Here is a 27,103-nt window from a genome sequence, read left to right as displayed (position 1 = left end):
GTGGGTCCGGGCGGAAGTGGAGTCGCGTTAGGAGTCAGGAGCCTCGGTCGGCGGGGCCTAGGACGCGACACAGACGGACGTGGATCTCAGGGCGGGACCGCTGAATCCAGACTGCCCCGCCCCACCCGGAAGAAGAACGCGAAGGGAGGGCGTGGCTTACGTGGGCGGGACTTAGGGGGGCTGGGTAGACCTAAACCGTGACGTCCCGAAGCTCCGGAGCGCCACCGAAGCCTTAGACGTTCGAGCCCAGCCTGGACGGGAGCCTCTGCCGACTCCTGGATGTTGCTCTGGGCACTGTTCTGCTGGTCAGTGCATGCCGCGCGTGTCCCCCCCTGACGTCAACAATCTCTTCCCACCCCAAAGACCCCGGCACACGCTGACGTCATCGGAGGCGAGCTGTTTATACCCGATTTATTAGAGACCTCAACTTAAAAAGAGGAGCTGTGGCGGGTGGGGCGGGAACCTGGGCTGCATACGGATGCTGGCTTCGGCCAGCAGCGGCTGCACTGGAGGGACAGGGCCCCGATTGGTGCCGGGGGACACCGTGCTTGGATTGTCACACACCAGACAGCAGGGGCTGAGGATCCGGGATTCCCTCGCCCTGATGAATAAGACACACGAGGTTTGTAGTTTTCAGAATGGATTCAGCAATAAAAACAGGACCGGGGTGAGGGTATGCGATGCGATTTTTAACCACCGGAGAGAGGAGGTGGGGGCGGGGGACGGAAGGACTGCGGAGACAGTACCGTGCCAAGGGACCCCACGGGAAGAGCATATTGCACTGAGGTTGCTGTGGGGCTGGACAGGGGACTTGCTAGGATGGCTGGGGGGGGGGGGACAGAGACGGACCGAGGACACCTCAGCCTTGGAGGTGCCGCTGGTCCTTACAGTACAGTTCACACGCCGTCCACGGTGGGGCGATAGCGGCCGTTGGAGAGAACAGGATGGGGGTACAGGATGGGAGTCACAAATACTATTTACAGATTGTTTTTTGAGAGGGTCTCATGTAGCCCAAGCTGGCCTCCGACTGGATATATAGGCAAGGATGACCTTGAACTGCTCCGTCTCCACCTCCCAAGGGCTGGAACCTAGAGCTCCTGCTGCCGGTCACTCACCAGCGCTCCACCTCTCTCTTTTTTTTTCTTTCTCTTTTGGTCTTTTCACTCTGTAGCCCAGCCTAGCTTGGAACTTGCCACAGTCCTCCTGCCTTAGCCTTCCAAGACTAGGAATGACAGACATGACACAATGCTTTCCTGGAGTGGTCTGTGCAGGCTGGAAGTCAGTGGCTCACCACGTGGGTTTTCACTCGCCACTTGCGGGTCCCATCAGCAAGCAACGCAGACCTGTGGAGGGGCTCTGAGACCTAACAAACACGAACTGTGGCAGGCATCCATCCCTGTCTGTCCCTCCTACTGTGGCTCCTCACCCCTCTACTAGCCTGCTGTGGTCCCTGGAAGCTAGCCAGGTCCAGACTCTAGGTCCCTGCCAGTGCAACCCAGGGGCCCATGGGTCTGGGCTGTGTACTGGAGCTGCAGCCTGGCTGGCAGCTGGTCCCACTGGACTCCTACCACACGTAGTGGTGGAGCATCCTTGAAGCAGGGGCAGGATGGTTCTGCACCCAGCATACTACTTCCCAGGAGTCCCATGTGGGTGGAGATGGGGTGCAGTTGGCTCTGGTTGCTGTCTTCAGCCAGGGTGAGCCCCACCTGCTCTTCTCAGGGCAGGGCTGCTCTGAAGGGGAACGCCCAGAGAGTCGAGGGGAACCACACCCCCAACTCAGGGCTTCATGGGGATGGGAGGCAGGCAGCGTGGCTGCCCCCAGTCAGCGCCAGGTGTGATTGTAACAGCAGGACATTCGTGCTTTGGGTCATCCTTCCTGTGGCAGTTTGAGAAGATGCAGAAAGTCCACAGGGCATGGCTCGTCCTGGTCTGCTCGGGTCCCAAACCTGAGGTGACGGAGAGGCTCTGCCAAGGCAGCAACAGTGGCCTCGTCCAGCTCAGGAGCACAGATCTGGGACAGCAGGCAGAGGCTCCCGGGCCTGTCCCTTCTGCAGGCCACTATGAGAGCCCTGGAGAGTGGTCGCTGGGGCAGGAGGCCATGTAGGGCCTGATCGGCCAAGGCCAGCAGCTGCGGCCTCTTCCTGGTTTCCTGTCTTCTGTCTCTCTCCTGGAAAATCGCTCCTGTGCTCCCTCTCCGTGCAAAAAAGGACCCAAAATAAATATAAACTCGGGCACTCCGGATGTTGCCGCCCCAACAGGCACAGGTGGCGGCAGATGGTGGCCCAAGCTATCCTGGGATGGCATCTGTCGGTGGGGAGGGCAAGAACGAGGTTGGGCCAGGGCCTTCGGGGTGATGTCGCTGAACTCTGGGCCCCAGTGGGGATCAAGCGCCTCCAAGAAGTGGCTGGGGTGGCAGAAGGACACTGGGCTCCAGACTGGGGACTGCATAGAAGTTACTGCAAAGACCAGAGGGGCAGGTGAGGGAGGGCAGGGCCAGCGGGAACCCCAGCCACCCACTAGGCGTCCAGGTGCAGCCTCAGGGCTGCAGGTGTGGGTGGCCCGGAGGTCAGGCCCGGTTTCCCTGGGCCACCTGGCTGGCACACACAGAGATGCCTGTGCCTAAAGCAGGTGGTGGGGGGGGAGAGGAGGAGTTGAAGCAAGAGGAGCAAGAACGGGTGGGAAGTCAAAGGGAGGAGGGGCTGGGAGAGTCGGGGCCGGAGGAAGAGGGGGGTCACCAGGAGGGGAGGAGCTGGGAGAGGAGGGGCGGGAGTCGCCAGGGGAGGGGGAGGAGCTCCGGCCTCGTCCTCCCACCCTGCCTGGGGACTTACTGTGTCGCTCTCGCCGGAGGCGGGCCGCGTGCTATAGTGGAGTGGGGAGTACACCCAGCTCCTCTCGTCGGTGGGCTGTGCAGCGCGTGCAGGAGGGGTGCAGAAGAGCAGGGGGCGAGGAGCAGACAGGCAGAAGGAAGAGACAGAAAGTAAAAGAGGGGGATCCCAACCCTGGGGAGCAGCCGCAACCCCGGTTCCCTTTGTGAGGGGCACCTGCCCCCAACCCTTGGCCCTGGGGAAGCAGCGGTGGCAGCGGAAGCAGTTAGTGAAGCCGGGGTGCAGGAAGGACAGCGGGGTGTGGGGCAGGGGTCTCCTCCTCTCCATGTGTACCCCGATCTGTTCCATTGCCCTGGTCCCCTAGCCTGCTCTGGCCAGTCCCCTGGGCACTGAGACAGTACATGCCCCCTACAGCGGGCTCCCACAGGATCAGAACCCCAGAGAGCCAGCTTGAGCAGCCACCCCGCAGCTGCAGGCTTCCCAGTGGCAAACAGCACTGTCCTGGGTGGGAACAGTGGCACAGACTAGGAGGAAGAGATCACAGGCCAGCGGCCCAGGCACAAAAGGGCCTCAGGGCAGCATAGCAGATGGATAAAAATCCTGGGGTGATCTCCCAGAGGCCAGGGCCAAGGTCAGCCCGGCAACTGCGGTCTACTTACTGTCTCCTCTGCAGACTGCAGCTTTGCACCCCACCTAGCCACCCCCGGCTGACGTCCATCCCCACCTCTGGTGCTGGGGTGACAGGCTGCGCCACATCCGCGCTGTCCCTGCGAGGGTGGTGCTCACTGCTGATGTGGAGGTGACAAGCCCTAGCTATGAGGTCCAGATGGCAGCCAGTCACAGGTACTGGGAGGTGACCTAGCAGTAAGTGTGGGGACTGTGGGGACATAGTCTCTCCTCCTGTGAAGTATGCTGCAGAGGGAATGGCAGCGGCACCAGGATGGGAAGAGGTGTCCACACGCAGGACGCAGGTGGCTGGGGTCTTACAGACCCCGCCTGCCGCAGATGGGCAGCTGCTGCTGTGGGCTCTGATCACAGCGCACATCTGCTCAGGTCGGGGCTCAGCTGACCTCCACTATGACTGTGATTTCCCACAGTCATTTGAGGAGAGAAGGGGTGTGGGGTGCTGTGTTCCGGGAGCCCATCTCCGCGTGTGACGGTCTGTGGTCACTTACAGCGCCTGTGTGGCTCGGTGTCACGGCCCGCAGTTGGTGACGACGGGGAGAGAAAAGCCAGTATCTCCCGTGGGCGAACTGGCCACACAGTGGGCCGGGCGGGAGGAAGGAAGAGAGGAGAGGGCAGAGGATGAGGCGGGAACCAGGCAGGGGAGACAGGCGGGTGGCCGAGCAGGGCTGGTGGGCACAAGCGACTGAAGCAGACGTGTGGGCGGGGTGGAGGCTGGGGGACCCCATTAAGGCCGGAACCTAATTCAGGTCGCAGTCCTGGGTACCGCCAGGTCAAAACCAGCAATGCACGCACACCTTAGCCCAGCATGGGTGACCACAGGCCTGACTGGGGCTCTCTAGGGCCTGGTGGGGGACAGGGGCCTCAATGGCGCAGTGTAGAGACAGTGGGTGAGTTAGTTGGGAAGCAGTGAGGGCCTCGGGTGGGTGTGAGGACAACCCCGGGCCCCAGGTGAGATGGCAGGACACTGTGATAGGCTAGCTCACCCAGGGGCTACTGAGGCTCTGACCTATTTACGGGCATGTCGGGGCCCACAACCCTCTACCACTCTCCCCACGGTGGATGGGTCATGGAGGACCCCAGATCCCTGAGGCCTGGGCTGACCCAGCCTTGTCCATGAGGGGCCAAGTCCCAACTTGCTCTGCAGCCACGGGGCCTGTCGCTCACCGGGTCTCCAGACCCTACCGCCACAAACAGAACTTGCCCCCAGAAGGACGTGGTATTCTCATGGGTCCCTGGCTTGCAGGAAACACAGGGCCTCAGTTTTTGCTCAGGTCTCCCCAGGGCCAAAAAGGGGCAATGCCCCTGTCACCCAGAGCGCCGACACGAGACAGAAGCAGGCGTGACTGTCCACAGGGGCCTTGGGGCCCCAAGGGGCTGGGAAGGCTTAGGGGAACTTACAAAATAGATGTCTGTGGAGGGCGCGTCCTCCTCATCCGAGGCCTGGCTGGCGGGCTCTGAGGCCTGGCTGGTGGTATCCACTTCCACAGTGGCTGTAGCCGACGCCCCAGACGGGGGAGCCTCCACTCTGGAGACACAGGGCAGAGGTGGGGTCCTGGGTGTCTCTGTGCACATCACACTCTCTCCCAGCCTTAGCCGGATCGACCAGCTCCCTCCCTCCCTCCAGATTAAGGGACCCTGGGTTGTGTGTGTGTGTGTGTGTGTGTGTGTGTGTGTGTGTGTGTGTGTGTGGTCAGGAGAGCGGGTGCCAACCCGAAGCTCTGTGCTGTCCAGTCCCACCAAGACACAAGCACTGTCATCCTTGAAGACGGACCCAGGAATGAGAAAAATGCCATCAGATTGTTCTGTATACAAGTCTGTGGGGCATTTCCTTCATCTTTTAGTGATTTATGTATTTATTTTGAAACAGTCTCTCTTCAGAGCCCAGCTCTCCTGGAACTTGCTCTGTGGACCAGGCTGGATTTGAACTCAGATCCTCCTGTGTCTAAAGGCATGCCTTACTATGCCCAGCCTATGGGGATGTTTTCTTGATTGACTGATATGGGAGGGTCCTGCCCACTGTGAGCCGGGTAACCCCAGCAAGGCTGCGTAAGAAAGCAGGCAGAGCCCTAGGAGGCACCTCCATGAGCTCAGTCAGTTCCTGCCCCGTTTCCCTCCTGGCGGAGTATGGAGTGTGGCAGGAGATGAACCCTTCCTCCCCAAGCTGCTTGTGCTCACGGTGTTTATCCCAGCAGCAGATCCTCGGCCTCCCCAGTGTTGGGGTGACAGGTGTGCACACCCTTGGATCACTGGACCCGTGTCTAACAGCAGCAGGCCAGGGAAGGTGTCCTCCGTGGGGCAACAGTGACAGACACACACATCTCTAGATATGGTAAAGTCATCACCCCTGACCGGGGAAGGCACTCCCTCACCCTGCACCCCGCTCCTGGGGGGCCACAATCCCCACGTCACACACTGGCTCCACCTGGACTGTTATCTTCTGTAGGTCCTCCACGTGGGGCTCCTCCTGGGGCCTGCAGAGAAAAGCCCAGCCTCAGTTTCCTCCCCGACCCCAGAGCCGCCTGCAATTCCTGATCCCTGGGGGTCCTAGTTTGGGGGCTATGGGGGAGCAGGAGCAGCTTGGGTCCTGCTGTGGTCTGTGGGGATGTCTGCAGCACAAGCAGGTGGCCAGGTGGCCAGCAGCCCACACGCTGGGGAGGTGGATACTGCTGGGTGTCTGGACCTGAGATGCAGGAGGGTCGGAAGGTTCTGGAAGCCGCCAGGCCTGCAGTGTCTGGGGTGAAGCCTGGAGCTCAGTGCCAAACGCTGATGCCTTTGAAGGTGGATGGGGACAGGGAGAGGGGGCTCACCGGCCATCCTGGCCCGAAGACTGTGTGCGCCGCCTGTGGGGAAGGAACAGAGTGACTGGGACCCATGTCAGAGCTGCAGAGACCCAGCAGCCTCTCCTCGAGCTCCACCCACCTGTACCGGGGCTGCTCTGATGTCTCGGAAGGAGAGCGCTCTGGGATGGAGAGGGAAGTGGACGACAGGGTGGTGGCGATGGAGGCCGTGGTGGCTTCTTCAAAGGATGGTGGGGTGCAGGGCAGGAGGTCAGGCCGGCCTGGGGGGAAGAAGTCCAAGCGATTGGGGTGCCATCCCCCCCACTTGCTCAGCCTCAGGAGCTGGCCTTCTTCCTGCTCCTGCCTTTCGGATTCTCCATCCTGTCCGAAGCCCCTAGCCAAGACCACCTGATGCCTGCAGGTGCTCCGCACTGCTCCTCCGCTTCTCACTTCCCCCCAGGCCACCCTGGGCCTTTGCACGTCTGTACTGCACCCCCAGTTCCTTGATGCCCAGAGCACAGGCTGACGGGTCACCTTCATCTTCCAGCGTGGGGTAGCTGCGGGCCCCCCGCAGGTCATACTGTGCGTCTTCCCTCTCACTGGGGATCTGGCTAGCTGAGAAAGCCGCCGTGGGTCCCAGGGGTTTGACCGCCAGCAGGGCACCACGCCCTTTCTTGGATGGAGAGGACTTCAGGGCTGCAGGGTGAAAAGGGCAGGAGTTGGGTGCTGGAGTGGCCTTGGACCCCATGGCTTCCTGGAGGTGACTCTTCCCCTCACTGCTTGCCCCTCCCCAGACATCCTGTGCTGGGCTGTGATCTGGGGAAGTGCTGCCTCTCTGGGCCCAGTGGCCAGGAGCTCACTGGCTGACCCTGCACCGTCCCCAGCCCCAGCCAGGGACTCTCTGGCCTGTGTTCCCTCCCACAGGCCAGGCTCACATGAACTCTTCCGGAAGACTGTGCTGCTCATGAACTTGAAGAAGCGCTCGGCATAGAAGCTGGGCCGGTGGACGGAGACAGTGTCCTGGGTGGGGGGATGGGAGCGGAGTCACTGGAGGACACAGCACCAGCCTTCGGCCTCATCCCTTGAGCGTCACCATGACACTGCACCCCAACCTTAGCACGTGCTCCGGAAGCTTCCACTTGCCCCTCTAGGGACCCCTCACAGAGTTCCTCTCTCGGAGCCCGGATTCTAGGATTCTATGGGCAGCCTTGAACAAATGAGTAAGAATTCCTGAGGCAGGGCTGTGGCAATGAGGCCCCGGGAGCTTGTCAAGTAAAGAAACCCTTCCCAGCACTCCTGTGGAGAGCAGGCTGGAGGCCAGCTCTGAGCTGTGGGGTCCTGTATGCCCCCTGCCGTCTCGGCCTGGCCTCCCTGGGTGCAGTGACTGAGTGACCGGACGAATGTGGATGGCACTCACCCCATCATGGACGAGGGCCTTCCAGGTGTGTTCTAACTTCTTGATGAACCTGGGGACAAGCAGAAGGACTCAGGTCAGCCTGCTGCCTGAGGCAGGGCTGGGAGGGACCTGGCCAGGCTGAGATGACAGGGGCTGGGTCCTGAGGAGGCTAACGGGCAAGGTCGGGGAGGATGAGGTGGGTGTGGCCTGTACCTGTAGGACTGCAGGATGTCAATGATTCCGATGTGCAGTAACAGTCTCTCCCCACGCCCGTTCACAGCTGGGATCCCACCCATCCTGCAGAGAGGCTCAGGATCAGCCAAACACGGAAGACCTGGCCCACAAATCTGGGACTTCCTTCCTGAGGGCCCCGGGGTTCAGGCTGAGCAGACACAGCACACCTCCATGCGCGCAAGCACACTGCGCCCAGGGCACAGCCGCTGCCTCACACAGCCTAAGCTGCTAATCACACCACACTGGCCGCCACGCGGCCCCGTCCAGTTACTGATACCCCTTGATGCCACAGCAGCCCAAAGTCCTACAGCTGGAGAGGAAGCCCCGCCAGTTGGCTCACCTGGTCCCCGCGGGGCCCCACGCAGACCCTACAAAAGCCGAGACGGTCTCAGGGGGGCGGCCTCACAGGGCCTCTGCTCACCCTTCTCCCTCTACAGGTGACAGAGCCACAGCCAACAGTCCTCACGCCAAGTCAGTGTCACTGGGCCTCATCCCCGAGGCGTGACTGGCAGCTCTCCCCACACTAGAGACTTTGGACCCGTAGTTGGGAACCTGAGGGGCGAGGCACCCTCCCTTTCAGGGCCCTGGGGTGGTAGATGAGAAGACAGGGACCTGAAGGTCTCCCGCTGGGTCACTACACAAAGGCGCTGTCCCTCTTTAGACTCACTATGCAGTCTTCGCTGGCCTGGATCCCTTAGATTCCCTGCCCAGCTCCACTGCCCCCTGGAGCCAGGGCCTGTAACTGCACACACAGCCCGTCCACTGTGGAGATTGCAGGCTGCATGCGTGTGCACAAGATACAGCCCCCACGAGAAAAGTGGACGGGGCCAGCTCTGGGCGCCCCGTGACCCACTTACGTGTCGTCTGTCTCGATGGCCTCCCCACGGGCTGCGCCACCCTGGATGGACTCCATGGCCGTGGAGTACAGGGCCTTCTGTGCCACTGGCCGCTTCTCATCCGCGGTGCTCCGGGCACCTTCGGCCTGGCGCTCCCGCTCCTGCTGGTCGATGTTGTGCACACCCAGCAGGAGGCTATAGTCCATGATCTTGAAGCTCTCTAGCACCTGGCGCCGGGGACATGGGTCAGGGGACGGGTGGCTCAGTTGCCAACCCAAACCCAGCGCAGACCCGCAGCACACTGGGCACAGGAGGGGCTGGGTCTGCCACTCTCGGACCTAGGGCTCAGTGCCCCTGGGGGGCGGGCGGGGTCTCCCAGGACTGGAAGCCAGGTGCCTGGTCTGGTTCCTTCTAGGAGTCTGTGAGCTATGGGCAGTGAGAAGACACAGTGCTGACAGCCAGGGGGCCCTTCTAGTCTCTCAAGGACAGGAATTTAGAAACTCCATTCAGGCCTTGTTCAGCATGCGCCTTTAGTCCCAGCAAACGTGAGACGGAGGCAGGGGGATCTCTGTGAGTTTTACGTCCAGCTTTGTCTACAGAGCGAGTTTCAGAACGGCCTGGGCCTGTCTCAAGAAAACCCCACATAAACAAAAAAACAAAAAAGTCAGGCAGTGGTGGTGCACGCCTTTAATCCCAGCAATCAGGAAGCAGAGGCAGGCGAATCTCTGAGTTTGAGACCAGCCTGGTCTAGAGCGAGTTCTAGGACAGGCTCCAAAGCCACAGAGAAACCCTATCTCGAAAAAACAAAACACAGAACAAAAGAAAATTGTTTTGTCTTATTTTTCAGAAAAGGGTTCATGTAGTCCATGCCGGCCTCAAACTCGCTATGCAGCTCAGGCTGACCCACCTGGTTTCTGCGGCAGTGGGATGGACCAGGGCGTCAGCATGCTGGGCAGAGACCCTGCCCACTGAACCCTGCTAAGCTCTTGTCTCTTGGTGTGTGACGTTGGGGAAGGAGGCCCCTGTGCTAGCTAAGTGCCAGCCACTGAGTTCATTTTTAAAAGAGGCTCTAGTTAACCTACCCAGGCCTTGACTAATTCCCCAGCCTGAGTGATCGATCCTCCTGCCTCAGGCTCTCGTGCAGGGACAACAGGAGTCACCAGAGAAAACTGGTTCCACTCTTGAGCCTAGCAGGGCAGCTCAGGGTGAGGGGGCCGTGTTTACCAGGCAGTCACGCTGCAGGGTCTTAACCAGGGCACCAAAGGTGTCAGCGTCCAGCAGCAGCCCCTCGGGCATGTCCTGCATGAAGTCCAGGTCCTTGTAAGTGGGCAGGCTCTTCTCCTTCTCCTTCTTGCTCGCCCTGCGCTTGTAAGTGGAGCCCTTGAGGTCAAATTTGAGATGCATCTTGACGACCCGGGGCAGCACGTTGTTCATGACCACCACACGGATGTTCTTGCCACCCGACTGCACGCAGTACAGTCCGTAGAACTTGGGCAGCAACGTGCGCGGGTTCTGGTTGAGGTTCTGCAGGGCAAGGCGACAAGGAACTAGGAAATGGCCGTGGACCCCCATGGTCAGATCTCAGAAGAGTGGGGGGCACATGCCATGATTTCCCAATCGTCCACCCCATCTCAGCCCCACTCCTCTCATCACCTCTCATCTAATGTTTCTGGTTTGTTTGTTTTTTTTTTTTGGGGGGGTGTTTCAAGACAGGGTTTCACCAGGTGGGGCCACACACCTTTCATCCCAGCACTCGGGAGGCAGAGGCAGGTGGATCTCTGTGAGTTTGAGACCAGCCTGGTCTACAGAGCTAGTTCCAGGACAGGAACCAAAACCACAGAGAAACCCTGTCTCGAAAAAAAAAAGAAAAGAAAAGAAAAGAAAAAAAAGGTGAAAGATGAAAAGAAAGAAAGAAAAAAAGAAAGAAAGAAAGAAAGAAAGAAAGAAAGAAGAAAGAAAAAAAGAAAAAATACAAGACAGGGTTTCTCTCTGTAGCCCAGGCTGACCCCAAACTCATAGCAATCCTCTTGCTTCTGCCTCCCGAGTGCTGGGATTAAAGATGTCCACCACCAACCGACCAGCTCTCATGTAGTTCTAATTTTTATATTTTTGTGCATGTGTATATATGCATGCTGTATATGTATATGTGTGTATATGCATGCTGTATATGTATATGTGTGTATATGCATGCTATGTATGTATATGTGTAATATGCATGCTGTATATGTATATGTGCATGTGTATATATGCATGCTATATATGTATGTGTGCATGTGTATATATATATATGCATGCAGTGTATGTCTGGTGTCCACAGAGGCCAGAAGGGAGCATCAGATGCCTTGGACCTGGGGTACAGGCAGCTGTGAGAGCCAGCCATGTGTGTGAGAATTCAGAATGCTTCTCTGAAGAGCAGCCAGTGCTCTTAACCACTCCAGTCCCCATTATCTTTGTTTGTTTGTTTGTTTATTTATTTATTTATTTTTTGGTTTTTCGAGACAGGGTTTCTCTGTAGCTTTGGTGCCCATCCCAGAACTAGCTCTTGTAGACCAGGCTGGCCTCGAACTCACAGATTCACCTGTCTCTGCCTCCTGAGTGCTTGGGATTAGAGGTGTGGCCACCACCCGGCATTTGTTTGTCTCTTTAAGAAAGGTCTCACTGTGAGGCCCTGGCCAGCCTGGACTCACTCGTACACTAGTCTGACATTTAGCTAAGAGATCCTGAGAGCTGGGACTGGAGGTGTGGGTGCCACATGCACACATTTTACTTTGAGACCGGGCCTCACCCGGCACTCGTCCTGCCCCAGCCCCGACTCCAGGGCAACGGTCTGTTTGTGTACCCTCTCCGTGCCATTTCTGTCTGTGCACACGTGCGTCTGACCGCATGCCACAGCACACACGTGGAGGTCAGAAACCACTTCTTTCCTTACACTGTGTTTTCCTGCATGCCGCTCAGTGTGGCAGGTGGGGATGGGGCCTCTCCCTTGAGCTGCCCTCAGCCCCTGCTCTGGTCTCTTTCAAGGTCAGAATTCCCAACCTGTCCCATCGCAGAAACACAATGGCAGGCTTGAGCTTGGGACATCTGGGGTACCATCCTGGGCATCATTCAGTCTAAGAATGATGCTCCAGAACTGAGTCGCACTCCATGTTTGGCTACCCAAGGTGGTCATAGTCAGGTCCCTGCCCTGGGCTGAGAATCTGGTGCACTCTGACTCAGTCCTGCCTGAGTTCCCGGGTGAGTGAAGCAGGTGGGGAGCCAGCTCCTGCCACCCATGCCAGTGGCCTTTTACGATGGGGTCTTCTCCTTTGTGCCCATGACTCACACCTCCCCCGGCTTGGGGCCTACAGTCAGTTCTGGAAGGTGCCGCCCCGCCCACCCGCACGCACCATGTAGTAGCCGGGCAGCAGCTTCTGCAGGAACTCGGCCTCTTTGTGCATGACAGTCTTGATGATAAACTCGTCGTCGCTGGTGACGTAGAAGACGGAGCCGCTGGCACCGGGGTTGGAGAGTTCGATGAGTGGCTCATTGCACAGAGAGTACTGGGGGTAGAGGTGGGAGGCGTGAGCAGCTGAGGGCTGTCGCCTTGGTGGGCCACATGGTGTGTGATGGGCCTGGGCCTGTTCCCATTGGCACCTCGCTCCCTCCTACCTATTCACCACCTGGAACCTCAGCGTGACAGCCATCTGTCTGTCCTTCCTCCATCCACTGCTGTGAGCCACCGATGTCCCCGAGGCAGGGACACTCACACCTGCCTGCATTACTCTCCCACACTGCTGGCCCCTGAGTGTCACGGTGACTCAGTGGTCAGGACCCTGGGAACCCAGGTGCCCGTCCTATGTCTGTCTACTGTAAACCAGGCCGGGCTCACTTTCCACAGGGCCCCTCAACCAAGGTTTCTCAGGGCATGACGCCCAGCCGCTCTCTATAGACTGTGCCCAACTCAGCAGGAGCCAGCAAACAAGGATCGTGAAAGGGACCAGGGATACACAGCCTTGAGGAGGCCCATGGGTGGCAGCGTCAAGGCAGACCCCATGGCTGAAGACTTGGTCCCCAGTATGCTCATGGGTGGTGGAGCCTAGGAGGTGCATCCTTAAAGGGGCCATGGGCACCCAGGGGAGCCATACACTCCAGGCCCTGAGAGGTGGCACGCAGCCGCTGTTCTCAGCACCAGCCTAGGGCCAGTTTGTTACTTGGCGATGCTGACTGATACACTTACCAAATAATCGTCTGGCCGGATGCCAAAGAGTTCCCGGAAGTAACGGAAGGCAACAGGTGCATAGGTCTTGAAGCGGAAATCCTGGAAGTGGTGGGCAGGGGTGAGGTTGCTCCCTTCGCTGCGGAGGAGGACGCAGGGGGATGGCTGTGAGGGATGGTGGCTTTCTGCAGTGCCTCTCCCCATTAGTGCCACATGTGCACATGGAGGTCAGAGGTCAGCCCCCTTCACCTTATTTTCTGAGACACTGAGCCCAGAGGTCACTGATTTGGCTGTGAAATCTCTGCCTCTCCTGAGCTAAATTATAGACATGTACCAGGACTGGCTGGAGTGGTTTTGCGGCACCAGAGGCCAGAGAGGCTTGCTTACATGGTGGCTGTGTGACCCGCGGCCCCTCCCTGTCTCAATGGAGCCCATGACAGTTCCCAGGGCAGAGATGGTCAGAACAAGACAGCCAGCTATAGTCATGTGACTGATTCTGGCCAATGAGATGCAAGCAAGCAGAGCAGAGGTGCACATCCTCCTTGCCCCAGAGGGTGGCTGTGAGGCAGGAGGCAGGCGCTGCGGCAGCAGGCATACCTGGGGAAGAAGATGCTCTCCACCACGTAGAAGTCCTGCATGAGCACGTCCCGCTCCGGCTTGGAGCTGAGGTTGCCCACTGTGTACCCGATCCCCAGCTGGATGGCACCCTTCAGGGTTGACGAGGTGGTCTGAGGGGAGAGTTGGTGACATCAGAACCCTGAGGACTCTGTGCTCTGTAGCAAGATCCCGGCATCCATCCAGTCAACAGCCACCCTCTACGGCAAGGCCCTACAGGCCTTACCACACGGAACAAAGGGCGCCATGAAGTGGATCCTTGGGACAGCTGCTTCTCATGGGCTGGGTGGGGTTTTCTTTGGGGAAAGGCAACACTCTAAGCCTGGCAGCAGGGACGGCGCCACATCTCTGGCAAGCTCAAAGGAACTGACGTCTCACCGAACTGTGTGTAGCAACTGCTATGGTGGGGGCCACAGCGCCTGGTGACCCGCAGGGCCTGCCGGTCAGCCACGGTCCCTACCGCCCTGGCCCCCCATGACGGCCCCCCAGCCACCTTCTTATATGTGGTCTCTCCAGATGCGTCCACGCCTCGATGACCCAGCTTCTTCCCATGGCCAGGGCCTGGCTGCCCCGTCACCGAGGGGGCCTGGGGAACAGGGAGCAAAAACAGGTTGGGAACGTTGCCAGAAGGTCTAGGAAGCTCAGAAAAGGGCTTGGGAGGCAGAAGTCGCTGGTGATGTGGGCTGAGGGGACAGAGGCTGCAGTTTTCCGTATCTGACACCAGGGGGCGGACTGCTCCCAGACACTCGGATGGCCGCACACCCCATCCACAGACACTGGAGCCTGGGGTCCACCCCCCACTGATTGATCTGCGGCTCTGGCTGTCCCTGGGACCCTCCCTTATGAGGACTTGGGGGAAAACGGTCCTCAGCTAGGGGGACAAGGTCTTCCAATTCCTCACCATCAATTCAGGACTCAGGCCTGGAGGCAGGTGGTGCCCTAGACACCAGGCTCAGGCGGCCAAGGTCTCTCTTCCCACCACTCTCTCCCTGACAGCACACTGGACAGTATCTGTGCCTCCTTGGAGAGAAGGGCAGGTGGACTCACCTCTGCAAGGACAGCCTTCTTCTGGGTCCCACCTGGAGAGGGAGAGCACAGTTAGAACTTGTCTTCCATGTTGACCTCAGCGCCCAAGCGGAGGCCAGGGTCCAGGCTGGCGTCAATTGCTTCCTCAATTGCTCTCCACCTTGGATTTTTGCTCTGAGGCAGGGTTTCTCTGTGTAGACCAGGTTGGTCTTGAACTCACAGAGATCGGCTTGCTTTTTGCCTCCTGAGAGCTGGGATTAAAGGTGCACCATGGCCGCACTGCGGCTAGGTCTATCACTGAGCCGCGGCCCCCACCCCCACTGTCTCCGTCTCCCAGCGCTGGTCGCAGGTGTATTGCAGCACCCAGCTTCTCACCTGGGTGCCGGGGGTCCAAATGTGGTCCCTCAGCTTGGACACCCACCAAGCTGGCCCTGGTCCACAAGGGGTGTGCATGCCCGTGCCCAAGGGTGACTTCCTCCCCACCCCAGGCTCATTGGGGTCCCTGGATCCAGACAGAGACAAGGACCAGGTGACTGCTCACGTGGGTTTCACACCCAGGACTGCGTGGACCGCAGTGCTGGTGACACAGGGGCTGGAGACTCGGAGGCTGTGGGATCTCAGAGTGGATGGAGGTCACAGGGTCATGGAACTCGCAGGAGGCCCTAGAAGTTGACCTGGTGCTTGCCCTGGCCTCTCTGCAGCAGAACAGTCTGTGATTTTGTGCCCCAGGAGCCTCGGGGAGTCAAGTGCTCACAGCAAGGAGCTGCTGGGTACAAGGAGGCGTGAATGGAGTCACTCGGTGATGACAGGGGTGGGGTGGGCAGGTGCCTCTGTGGGAGGTGAGCTAGGATGGGGGTGATTCCTAGAACCCAGCATTACTGCGGGGTCCTGGGGAAGGAAGGAACTGTAAAAACAAGGGTACAGGCTCCATGTGTTCCAGGTGGGCCTGGGAACCTTGATCCCAACCGTGACTTGGGGACTCTGGGGACATGGGTGACAATGGTAGCCATCCGACGGCTGAGCACCTGTAGCCAGCGAAGGTTCTAGAACATCATTTGCCTTGATAGTGGAGCAATCTGTGGATGCATCTGGGGCCCAGAGAGAAGGGAGGAGAGGCGGGGACGAAGGACTGGGGGGAGGACTAAGGCAGAATGTTCTAGGGCTCATAGGAGGCCCCTGGGGTTGGAAGCAAGAACTCAGCAGCTCCCAGGGCTGCAGGTGACATTCTGAGGCCCTGAGACCCTCTCTGACCTCACTGGGCTCCTGCCTCGGTTTCCCTTCCTGCCTGAAACATGGTAGCCAAGCAGACCCTGTGACATGGTCTGGAGGGGTAGAGCGTCACTCTCGGCCCTGACTCAGCGCAGACACCCTCTCCTCCCAGCCAATTATCTTCTGAGTGAGCAGCCCCGTTTTCCAGGAAATTATGTTTAAAAATAGGCGGGGAGGGGGGGAGGGGGGGTACCAGCTGGCTACGGGTGTGGTGCATGAGCCCTGGTCAGCCCACGTCTGCCAGCAGCACCCAGGGTCTGCTTTCCCAAGGCTGTGTGACCTCGGGTAAGTCTACAAACTCTCTGGGCAGGTTGGGAGCTGTCAGCACCCATCACAACCACTCATCCGCAAACGCGCTGCCTGCCTGGGAATACCACCTGGCCACACCTGCACTCCATCAGCCTCTATCTCTGCAGACACTCCTCACCGGCCACCCTCTGCCTCACTAATGCTGCCCTGCTCTGAAGCCGCCATCTGCGTCCTCCTGCCTCAGCGCTCTTCCAGTCACCACTTGCTGACTGACGGCCAGATGGACGCCACACACTGTGGGCCCTGAAACTGAGGCAGGGAACAGGTAAACCCCGACGACACCAACAGGGAAGAAACACGGAGAGGCCTGCGGCACAGGAAGGAAGGGACTGCGCTAAACTGACAGGAAACAGAAACTGCGACCAGGGAGATCCCAGATCCTCGCCAGCCTGGGGCAGGAGAAGAGGAAGCACGGATGGGGGAGGGGGTCCCAGCAAGTGCTTCCTGTCCACAAGTTTTCCTGTTCCGTCTTGCCCGGGCCTTTGCACGGCTGTGTCCCCTGAAGCTCCCTCTGCCAGATTCCTGCAAGGCCTGCCCCACGGGCACCCTAGACAAACCTTGTGTGCAACTGCTAAGGGCCTGGTGGCTGGGATGCCCCACGCACACAGGCCTGCTCTAGCCCTGGGCAGAGCCGTATCACAGAGAGGGTCTTTGAAAAGCTGGCGTGTGGTCCTGGAGGTCCTGGCAGCTCGGCTTACGGCTTCTCCCGCTAACCGTGACCACAGGTGAGACCCACGGAAGAGCAGCAACCCTGGCTGAAGGCACAAACGAGGTGCAGAGTCCCCGCATCCGCGCTGTGTTCTGCTGCCCAGCGTGACTCCCCGCACGGCGGTGTATCCTGTCGGCCTGCTCGTCTGCACACTGGAGGCCACACAGCCAAGCACAGGAATGAGCCCTGACACCGAGGACACAGGCTCAGAGAAACCAGACACGAAAGTCACAGTGCAGTCTGTGTCTGTGGGCTAGGGGCTGCCTGAGGGACAGAGAGATGCTCTGGGAAATGTAGCTATACTGGCTGCACAACCAGTAACCCCGGACATCTCGCAGGTGGACACCGTTAAGTAAGTGATGCCTGCAGTCCACCAAAGAGAGCTCAAGAAGCCCCAATCCGAGCACAGAAGAACCATGGCTGTGAGCACACCGCCATGCCCAGCCTCAGAGGACCTGCAGACTCCAGCTGCCAGAGCTCAGGCCTGGTCTCCGAGTGGCCGGGGTCACAGAGAGCCACCACTTTCCCTCAGCAGTTGCACACATCGCCCCCACAACCCACCGCTGCGGTGTGCGAGGGGACAGGCCAGTGGCTCTCTGCAGGGCTGAGAAACAGGTGGAGGAGGAGGAGATGGAGGAAGAGGAGGAGATGGAGGAGGAGGAGATGGAGGAGGAGGAGAAGATGGAGGAGGAGATGGAGGAGGAGGAGGAGATGGAGGAGGAGATGGAGGAGGAGGAGGAGATGGAGGAGCAGATGGAGGAGATGGAGGAGGAGGAGGAGATGGAGGAGGAGATGGAGGAGGAGATAGAGGAGGAGGAGGAGATGGAGGAGATGGAGGAGGAGGAGGAGATGGAGGAGGAGATGGAGGAGGAGATAGAGGAGGAGGAGGAGATGGAGGAGGAGGAGGAGATGGAGGAGGAGATGGAGGAGGAAGAGGAAATGGAGGAGGAAGAGGAGATGGAGGAGGAGATGGAGGAGGAAATGGAGGAGGAAGAGGAGATGGAGGAGGAGATGGAGGAGGAACAGGAAATGGAGGAGGAAGAGGAGATGGAGGAGGAGATGGAGGAGGAAGAGGAGATGGAGGAGGAGATGGAGGAGGAGGAGGAGATGGAGGAGGAGATGGAGGAGGATATGGAGGAGGAGATGGAGGAGGAGGAGGAGATGGAGGAGGAGGAGATGGAGGAGGAAGAGGAGATGGAGGAGGAAGAGGAGATGGAGGAGGAGATGGAGGAGGAAATGGAGGAGGAAGAGGAGATGGAGGAGGAGATGGAGGAGGAGGAGATGGAGGAGGAGGAGGAGATGGAGGAGGAGATGGAGGCGGAGATGGAGGAGGAGGAGATGGAGGAGGAGATGGAGGAAGAGGAGGGATGAAAGAGGATGAGGAAGAGGAAAAGAAGACGGAGGAGGAGGGGGAGGATAAATAGTCTTGGGCAAGGAAGTGACCAGAACTGGTGGTGATCTCCATCTTTCAAGGACTCTGAAGGCTGAGGTAAGAGGACAGTGGTGAGCTGGATGTCACCGCACTGCTGAGTTGGTGTCTTAAGCTTGTCATCCAAGCACAGGGAGGTAGAGGCAGAAGGGCTACTGTTTACGATCAGGAGGGCTATCCTTGGCTACATGGTGACCTTGTCTCAGACAAGAAAAGCTGTGGTGTCTCCTGTGGACTACCACCTCTCCCTGGTGAGCAAGTCGCCACATTGCTGGTGCATCCTGCCACTTGCCAAGAAACTGGGTCCTAGAAGCTGCTAAGGAACAGGGAGGGTCTAAGGTCGCAAAGAAAGAGAATTTACCAGATCCTGGCGGAGCCACCACCCCGGCCCTAGTGCGATGGCACTCCCACCCTCCACCGGTTAATCTTTACCCCACGCTGCAGGCGGCAGGACAACGCTGGACCCTTGGACTCCATGGGCCACCGCTGTGCCGCTGACAGCTCTGACAGGCATCGTGCCCCACACCCACCCAGGAGGCTGAGGCAGGGGATGATGTGTCTCCTGTGGTGTGTGGGCAAGGGGAGGGTGTTGAGACAGGCAGGGTCTTACTGTGTAGACCAGGCTGGTCTGGAACCCATAGACATGCCCCTGCCTCTGCCCCTTAGTGCTGGGGTTGGAGGCAGTGCAAGCCAGGCGAACACACTCTGCCTCACCTCAGATTTTACCTGAGGACTCAGGGAGGCTGGGAACCCTGGGTTAATGTTCTCAAGAAAGCAGGTCACAGTGGCGGTGGGAGCTGAGCACTGGGGAGGCCTGGAGACCAGAATGCACCCTGGATCACGGGATGGGTGGAGGAGGGACAGGACAAGGGTCTGCTGCCTGGGAGGCCGCGCGCGGCTGCAGAGTCCACGGCTACTCATTCCCCAGGGGTTCGTTCTGAAGCTTTTGATAATCAGATCCCTCTCTGGGCGCCAGAGCCTCCACACCAGGGCTTTCTGGTTCTGGCTTAGGAAGAACTCACGTTGTCCTGGGTGCCTGCCGTCTGCCATGTACTGTCCCCATCATTACCCCAAGCCTGGGTCTCTGCCACAGGATTTCTGCACGGCCAACTCCTCCATGCTGCCTGCCGCACTGCTCAGTTCTCAGGGACAACACGGCCAACAGACACCTTTTTTGGCAGTCCCTTCTGTTTCGGCCACTTCAATCCTTTTCTCTTGTCTCTGTCTGTCCTGGCATCCACTCTCTAACTGTCCCTGAAGGGTGAGCCCCAGGCAGCAGGACTCTCGGGCACCTCCCAGCTGAGATTTTACTGGTTCATCTCAGGGACACTTGCAGGTGCTGGCACATTTAAAGATTAAAACAAAACAAAACAAAAAACAAACAAACAAACCCTACGCAGAGGGGACTGGCCATGCCCAGAGGGGATGCTACTCAGAGACCAATGAGGGGCACAGCTCACCAGCACGCAAGACATCCTGAGCTCCCGGCTTCACAGAAGGCACGGCAGCCCCCACCTGCCATCCTGGCTCTCAGGAGGTTGAGACGGAGGATGGGGAGTTAAGGCCAGCCTGGGCTACACAAAGAGACCCTGTCTAAAACACAGACGACCATGGGCTAGGAGGCAACGTGATCGGTAGGAGCACCAGCTGCTCTTCCAGAGAACCTGGGTTCAATTCCTAGCACCCAGTTCCAGGGGATCCGTGGCACCCTACACACAGGTGGCTACAAACCCACACAGACACGTGTGCACACACATAAACAATGAGACAACCCACAATGAGATGCCTCCTCGCGCCCTCCAGTTTAGCTTCGTCAGGAAGCAGGCAATGTGGGCCAGCAAGAGGACGCGCTAGGTGAAGACGCTTGCCACCAAGCTGGACAGCCGGAGCTCAATCCCAGGACCACAGGGTAGAAAGAGAAAAAACGATTCCGGCAAGCTGACCTGTGACCTCGACACCCGCAGGGCAGCACACGTGATAGGTATATACATAATACTAAAAATTAAAACAACCACAAACATCAGTGAAGCTGGTCACAGGAAGCCACCTGCGGCGGGCAAGAGGGAGAAGCGGCCGTGGCTGTGGGCCTGGCTTGTTCTCAGTAGGACAGTTTCTCAGTGACTCAGCAGCCACCAGGGGAAGTAAAAAGCTTGGTCCACCCAGAACCCTGCGCACACACTCCCTACACGAGCACCCGAAACAGTCGGTGTCGGGGAAGCACCAAACAGCTGCCCACATGGGGAGCAGCACACCAGCAGGGCTGATCCCCAAATGGAATATTACTCAGTTGTGAACAGGAGCAAGGTTCTGACACCCCACAGGTGTGTGTTCCAGTATAGGCCAGTCTGAGACAGAGACTGGATTGTGGGTTTGGGGAGGTGAGGAGGAGGGGATGGGGTGATGGAAGGTTCTGGAAGGGTACAGAGATGGAGGCTGCATAATTCTGATATCAACACCACAAGGGCAGCACATAAAGACACACAATCCTGAGGACCAGCATTCACTCCCCTGAACCCACATGAAAGGAGAAGAGTGGCTCAGAGCCACCTCGGGAGGGCAGGATGGTGACAGTAGCTGCAGCCCGAGCTACTAATGGGGGAGCGCACCGACACCCGGAGGTGAGAGGCAGGCTCGCGCAGGTGTCGGCCACGCGGGACACCCTGTCGGCCGGGAGGCTGGGCGGGCCTGGGCTGCACTTCCTCTCAGCCCACCACTGTCCTGGGAACAGAAAGAGGAAATCACGAGGTGGCTACTGCAGGAGAGGTGGAGGCAACCACACACACCTCAGGCCCTTAGGGGCCCTGGGGACCATCAGGGTAGAGATGGGTGCAAGCCCGGGTGGACACTGGGACCCCATGGCACCCATTCTCCAGGGTGACTGTCCCTTCGGCCCTCCCACTACACTAGACAGCAGTGTGCCTCCCTGTGGGTCAGCTCTGGCAGCAAACAGGAAGCCAGGCCAGGCAGGGAGACAGCCTGCAGGAGTGGGACAAGGCTCAGGCCCAGGGGTGGAGAGAGGAGAGAAGGCTATAGAGCCTGCCCCGAAGAATTAACTGTGTGTCAGGCAAGGCAACTACCATCAAAGTCCCAGGTAGGAGGCCGGGCTGTCCCACCAAGACACGTGGCCGGGTATCCCCACAGGCAGTGTCCACCAAGGTGTCCACCCACGCAGAAGCCCTGGCCATTTTTCTGCTCTGTGGCTGGGGCTCAGCGGGCAGAGCACTCTCCCAGCATGCACCAGGCCTGGGCTCCGTCCTCAGCATCATGTGAACCAGGTGTGGTGGCACACACCCGTTACCCCAGCACTGAGGGGGCAGAGGCAGCAGAATCGGAAGCTTAGATCATCCTCTGCTACACAGCGAGTTTGAGGCTAGCCTCGGCTACGTGAAACAAAAACAAAACACAAAGAGGGAACTGAGAAGAGTGAGAGTTAAAACCTCAGGATGGGAAATTTCTGTCTGTGATGTCAACCTGGGAACAGACACACGGACACACTTGGCAACAGAAAAACTAAAATCTGCTGGAGGTCAGCGGCCAGAAGAGCAGCGGGACGCACACTGGCGTGGCAGGTGTCAGAGAAGGGTCCACAAGGCTCATTCAGAGAACTTCCTACACACCAACAAAAGATCACACGATTGGAAGCAGAAAAGATGCGGCTTCCAGAAAATCATAGGACCAAAGGCAGGCACATGGGGTGAGCAAGGAAAAATGGCCGTGAGGACAAGAGGGCCACCATGGCAGAAAACATCCAAACCAGTGGTCAGCACCATGTGGTGAACCACCCAGACCCCAGCACCCTCAGGAGCCAAAGCTTTGGCCGGACCCAAAGCTTACTCGGTGCCCTGCTGCTGCAGGCTGGGGATTACGTGTGCCCCACATCCTCTCCCCCGCACCCTGACACAGATGGACACAGAGTCACCGGCAGTGTTGGGCGTCAAGCCCTCTGTCAGCCTGAGACCGCAGCTTTGTGGTGGCTCTGAGCTAATTCCTGGCTTGGTCTAATCCCAGGGAAGGGTCTCCACCTGCACCGTCACCAGGGACGGGTGCCACTTGGCCCAGCAACAGAAGAGCAGGAACCCAACAACTGACTCCTGGTCCACTCAAGATCTGCCAGAGCCCTCGACCGTCTCTCCATAGCCGTGAGAACCCACCACACTCGTTCTCAAGGGACGCAACCACTCAAGACCAATGCTGGTGTGGCCTCAATCGAGCCCAGGCTGCCGAATTCCAGGTCCCCAAACCTGCAGCAAATACATGTAACCACAGACAGTCGGGGCTCTGGGCCGGCTGGGTCACAAATCCTCTGAGACCCTGCCTCCCAGAGGGAGCAAGAGCTCCAAGCAATCCCCAGCCATCGCAGGCCCTGGTGCTGCCTCTGGTCCTCACAGCCCCAGTGAACCGAACACAGTCGGAGCTCCTCAAGATAGGTCAGTACTGGGCCTGCAAGAGGAGCTTCCTGCCAACCCTGAGGACCTGACGCCACCTCCAGGACCAACAAGATAGAAGAAAGAGCATTGACCGCTACAAGCACGTAGCCCAGGCTGACCCTCTCACCTCCAGCTCTCGAGTGTTGGGATGGTAGGTGTCTGACCGAGTAAGGGCCCCAGAGCCTCTCTCCATCGGACAGTCTGAGGCAGCAGTCATCCGACTGCAGGATCTCAAGAGGACACTTAAGGCAAGACCTGACTGAAGCTTCTGTCTCTAGGGTCAACAGTTCTGACCCTCACATAGACCACTGCCTCTTCATGGTACGCATGGCCTGGCATGGGCTACCCCGGCACTCCTTGGCAGTCGCAGCGCACCTGTTGATGACCCCTGTCCTGGTGCCATGCTGTGGGAGGGGCACTCAGGCTCCTGTGGCTGGAGCTGAGAGAGAGGGGCAGAGGGAGGGCCCTGAGCCAGCTCCTAACAGGGCTCCTTCTGGACCGGGAGAGCTGGGGGAAGCTGGACCAGGTGGAGGCAGAGGGTGGAGGATACGTGGGCAGGCTCTCGGGTGATTTTAGAAGCAACGCTGACATAATTGGCTGCCCGTGTGGATGGAGGAGGGGGCAGTGGCAGGCTGGGAACGATGGGGTTTAGGAACAGGCTCACACTACAGCCCAGGCAGGTCACCAGCCTGGCCCAAGCCATGCCACACACTCACAAACCGCACAGGGCCCCCGGTAGTCATGGGAAGACATGACGCAGGCAGGTTTTGGGGCCAGGCCTCTGGAGCAGAGTCCTTAATGTAACTGGATTCTAACCAGCACGGAGATAGGTTAGTGTCCCATCAGATTGGTGGAAATTACCAGACCAGATAGCAGGCCGGCTGGCCAGGCTTCCAGGAAGAACCAGCAGAGGCCTACTCCGCCCGCCCCCACCCCGCATGACTGACTGGACACCCCGCTGTGTTCACACATTTAACAGACAGAAGGCCTCAGAACAGACCACAGTGGAGGGCTGGAGGGGGGGGCAGGCATGCAGTTGGTGGTAAATAAATGCTATCACAACGTGCCACACTGACTCCTTTAAGTTGGTCAGGGGTGCGGTGCTCCCCAATTTACAGCTGGGGGCATATGGAGGAGCTGGACTGGAGGATGGGACCCACACACGGCAGCTATGGGATTCTGTGTGGATGACTAACTTAACAGGACTCCAGTCAGGAAGAAGGACTTCCGGGAGGAACAGCCCCTGGGGGTCTGGAGTCAGGCTTGTCCAGAGTTCAGTGGCAGATCCTCTGTCCCCAAGGCTCCATGACTGCCGTGGGACCTAGCACCTACAACTACCAGAGGCCAGAAGGTGGGCAGGGAGAAAGGGACCCTGGACAGCTCTTCCAGCGCAGCAAGGGACTGACTGCCAGGGCACCAGGAAACAGTGGAGAAAGAGGGCAGGTGGCGAGAAGCAGGTTCACTGCCACTGGGTTCCAGATGGCGCGGAGGAAGGCGCTGAGAGCCTGGGGCTGGGGACCGCCGGCAGCCTGGCTCCGCCTCCCTCTCTGGTCTCTAACGAGGACAGTTCAGGAGACCTAACTGCACCAGTGAGCCATGGGATACTGCTGGACGCATCGACGGTTCTGTGAGTCCAGAAAGTTCCTGTGCTCTCGGTGGAGAAGGGAGAGCTGTGTTCTCTGAGCTGTGCACATCCCTGCCTGCAGAGCGCACGCCCTGGGAGGCTGCTCACGACGCCGGCTACGCTAGCAAGGCAGACAGGGTCCAGGGGGAAGGGTTGACAGGACTTCGGCTCACGCAACCAGGATGGAAGAAATGACCTCAACATCATTCCAACGACAGGCGCCCCCGCCCCCCGTTCTAGAGAGAGGTAAACTGAGGCCCACAAATGGGTGACTGACTGGTGGTGTGTAGCAGGGAGGGACAAGAAGGTGTCACTTGTATGACAGCCCAGCATGGTGGCCCCAGAAAGGGGTCGGGGTCGCATGGAGGACGTTTTCGGTCTTCCAAGCCAGGCAGGGCCCACAGGTAGGGTCCTCTCCCTAGAACAGGGTGCTCTAGCATCCCCCGCACTGTGGAGAAGCCACTCTCCACACACGCAAAGAGGCAGGTTTGGAGGGCTGTCTCCATCACCTGCAGCAAGACGATGTCCCCAAACGGGTCCCCTCTGCCTCCAAACCTGAGGACCCCTAGCCTCGCTACCGCAAGCATCTAAAATGGGCTCGCCCCCGCCACAGGCTGCTAGGATAAAGAGCCGCACCCACGCACTTCTACGAATCGACCGTGTCACCCAAGGATCCTAAAACCGGCCGTGCGCTGCGAACCCCGCATCCGCGGGTGGGGCGGTGCAGCCTCCCGGCCCAGCGCTGCCTCCCCCCGCGCACGGAATGGGCGAGCGCGCTCCCCCCCGCGCCGCGTGTGCGAATGGAACAGCCCGGCGGGCCGCAGTGCAGCGCGGAGCCAGCGGGCGAGGCCACTGCGCCGCGGCGGGGGAGCGGGCGAGCCCATCGCGGCGACAGGGGGTTGGATTTACCTGCCTCCGCCCCGCTCTCCGCAGACCAGGCCGCCTCCGCCGTCACGGCCCCCGCCTCGGCGCTCTCCGCCTCGTCCGGCACCTCCAGCTCCATGGCCGAGCGCTCCGGCGGCGGCGGCGGGCCCGAGGATGCACCCGAGCTCAGCCGCCGCCGCTGAACAACAAGCGCCGCCGGCACCACAGGGCGGAGGGAGTGGCGCCGCCGCGCGGGGGCGGGGTCTGGGAGGAGCCTGGCGGTGACGCAGACCGCTTAACCAATCAGAAACCCGGACGGGGCTTAGGGCGGTGCCCACTTAAGGGAGTCGCGAGCGCCCTCAGGCGCCCGGAGCCGGAAGAACTCGTGTTCACGTGCAGTTCGGGGGCGGAGGGAGGGACTTCGGTAGGGGCGGGACCTAACCAATCAGCGATCAGGGGCGGGGCTAAGGTGAATTACGACTCAGCAGCGCCTTCAAGCGTCCATAGAGGGAAGAACAGAGCAGCGAATATTAACCAGAGAATGCAGGGGAGGAAGCCTTGCGAGGGGCGGAGACAGGAGCGGGGCTTGGGGTGGAATCTAGTGACAGGAGGCTCAGGAACGCCCCAGGCGGAAAGCAAGTCTCTGAACCAGACACAAGGCCAGCCTGGTCTACCGCAGCAGCAAGTTCTTGGTCAGCCAAGGCTACATAATGGTATCCTGAAATAATGTAATATTATTTATATTGATAATGTACGTTATAGTGTAAAGCGATAAAAAACAATAGCAGTAAAGAACACTTCCACTCATAAACATATTAAATTTCTTTGAGGCAGAGACTCATATAACTCAGGCTGCTAGAATAATAACCCTGACTCTCCTGCCTCAGCTTCCCCGTGCTAAGGCAACAGGTGTGGCCACCCTTCCTGACACTAAGACTGTTCCACCTGAAAGAGCGCACGGATAGAACCGAGTTAGCCTGACTAATGCCAGTGCTTCCAAACGTCCTGGAGCCGCAGAATCAGCGTTTGCCAGGAACGGCTAGAAACCTGAATCTGAAGCCCTTCCTGCCACAGAACTACTCCCGGTAAAAGCTGAGAGTCTCGGGGAATCACAGGAAGGAATGAGGTCATGAGTACTCAAATCAAGTGGAAGCAAATTAAAAATAAACAAAACAACAACAACAACAAAATTTTCCACCTGCAATTGGAAAGTCACGAAGGGCCAAGAGACAGGATCTAGACATAGTTAAGTCAATACTGATACAAAGGATAATGATCTTGGGAGAGACTCAGAGGTGGAATCTCCCTAGAACCCTTCAGTGAGAGACTGGGGGCGTGGTCAGGGTGGGGCCCCACCTAGAACCCCCCCATGAGGGGGCATGGTAAGGGTAGGACCCCACCTAGAACCCTCAGTATGTGGGTTGGGGGCGTGGTCAGGGTGGAGCCCCGCCTAGAATCCTCAGTGAGGGGCGTGGTCAGGGTGGAGCCCCACCTAGAACCCCCAGTGTGGGGGTAGGGGGCGTGGTCAGGGTGGAGCCCCGCCTAGAATCCCCCAGTGAGGGGTTGGGGGCGTGGTCAGGGTGGAGCCCCACCTAGAACTCCCCAGTGAGGGGACTGAGGGCGTGGTCAGGGTGGAGCCCCGCCTAGAATCCCCCAGTGAGGGGCTGGGGGCGAGATCAGGGTGGAGCCCCACCTAGAACTCCCCAGTGTGGGGGTTGGGGGCGTGGTCAGGGTGGAGCCCCACCTAGAACCCCCCAGTGTGGGGGTTGGGGGCGTGGTCAGGGTGGAGCCCCGCCTAGAATCCCCCAGTGAGGGGCTGGGGGCGTGGTCAGGGTGGGGCCCCCCACCTATAGTCTCCAGGGCACAGCTCAGCTGTTAAGT

General features: G+C 59.1%; 1 protein-coding gene across 3 annotated transcripts; it reads right to left on the bottom strand.

Moving 5' to 3' along the window:
• Positions 1–380: 380 nt before the first annotated feature.
• LOC130875450 (phosphatidylinositol 4-phosphate 5-kinase type-1 gamma) lies at positions 381–25,455 on the bottom strand. 3 transcript variants are annotated; one of them, XM_057771251.1, is made up of 19 exons: positions 25,268–25,455; positions 14,613–14,644; positions 14,059–14,151; positions 13,548–13,678; positions 12,972–13,089; positions 12,142–12,294; positions 9,980–10,279; positions 8,777–8,982; positions 7,899–7,982; positions 7,707–7,755; positions 7,225–7,309; positions 6,824–6,985; positions 6,432–6,570; positions 6,320–6,352; positions 5,882–5,983; positions 4,911–5,037; positions 4,001–4,078; positions 2,829–2,903; positions 381–2,456 (listed from the first exon to the last, which is right to left on the bottom strand). In XM_057771251.1, exons 1-19 carry the CDS (start codon positions 25,359–25,361, stop codon positions 2,454–2,456), a joined length of 2,064 nt encoding a protein of 687 aa, XP_057627234.1. In that variant the 5' UTR covers positions 25,362–25,455; the 3' UTR covers positions 381–2,453. The 3 variants fall into 3 exon arrangements, with proteins under 3 accessions (XP_057627234.1, XP_057627235.1, XP_057627236.1); XM_057771252.1 differs by lacking the exon at positions 4,001–4,078; XM_057771253.1 differs by lacking the exons at positions 2,829–2,903; positions 4,001–4,078.
• Positions 25,456–27,103: the final 1,648 nt, after the last annotated feature.

This window comes from Chionomys nivalis, chromosome 6, assembly GCF_950005125.1.
Source record: "Chionomys nivalis chromosome 6, mChiNiv1.1, whole genome shotgun sequence".
NCBI lineage: Eukaryota > Metazoa > Chordata > Mammalia > Rodentia > Cricetidae > Chionomys > Chionomys nivalis.
The sequence above is the reverse complement of the archived record's forward strand: the minus strand, read 5'-3'. Positions and strand labels throughout refer to the sequence as shown.

Bases quoted from the DNA above. Each gene is read 5' to 3' on its own strand.
- LOC130875450 (XM_057771251.1), bottom strand. From the start codon at position 25,361: ATGGAGCTGGAGGTGCCGGACGAGGCGGAGAGCGCCGAGGCGGGGGCC. The intron at 12,295-12,971 runs GTAAGTGTATCA...CTCTACCCCCAG, and splicing joins TCCGGCCAGACGATTATTTG to TACTCTCTGTGCAATGAGCC. The intron at 4,079-4,910 runs GTAAGTTCCCCT...CTGTGTGGCCAG, and splicing joins CCTCCACAGACATCTATTTT to TTCGCCCACGGGAGATACTG.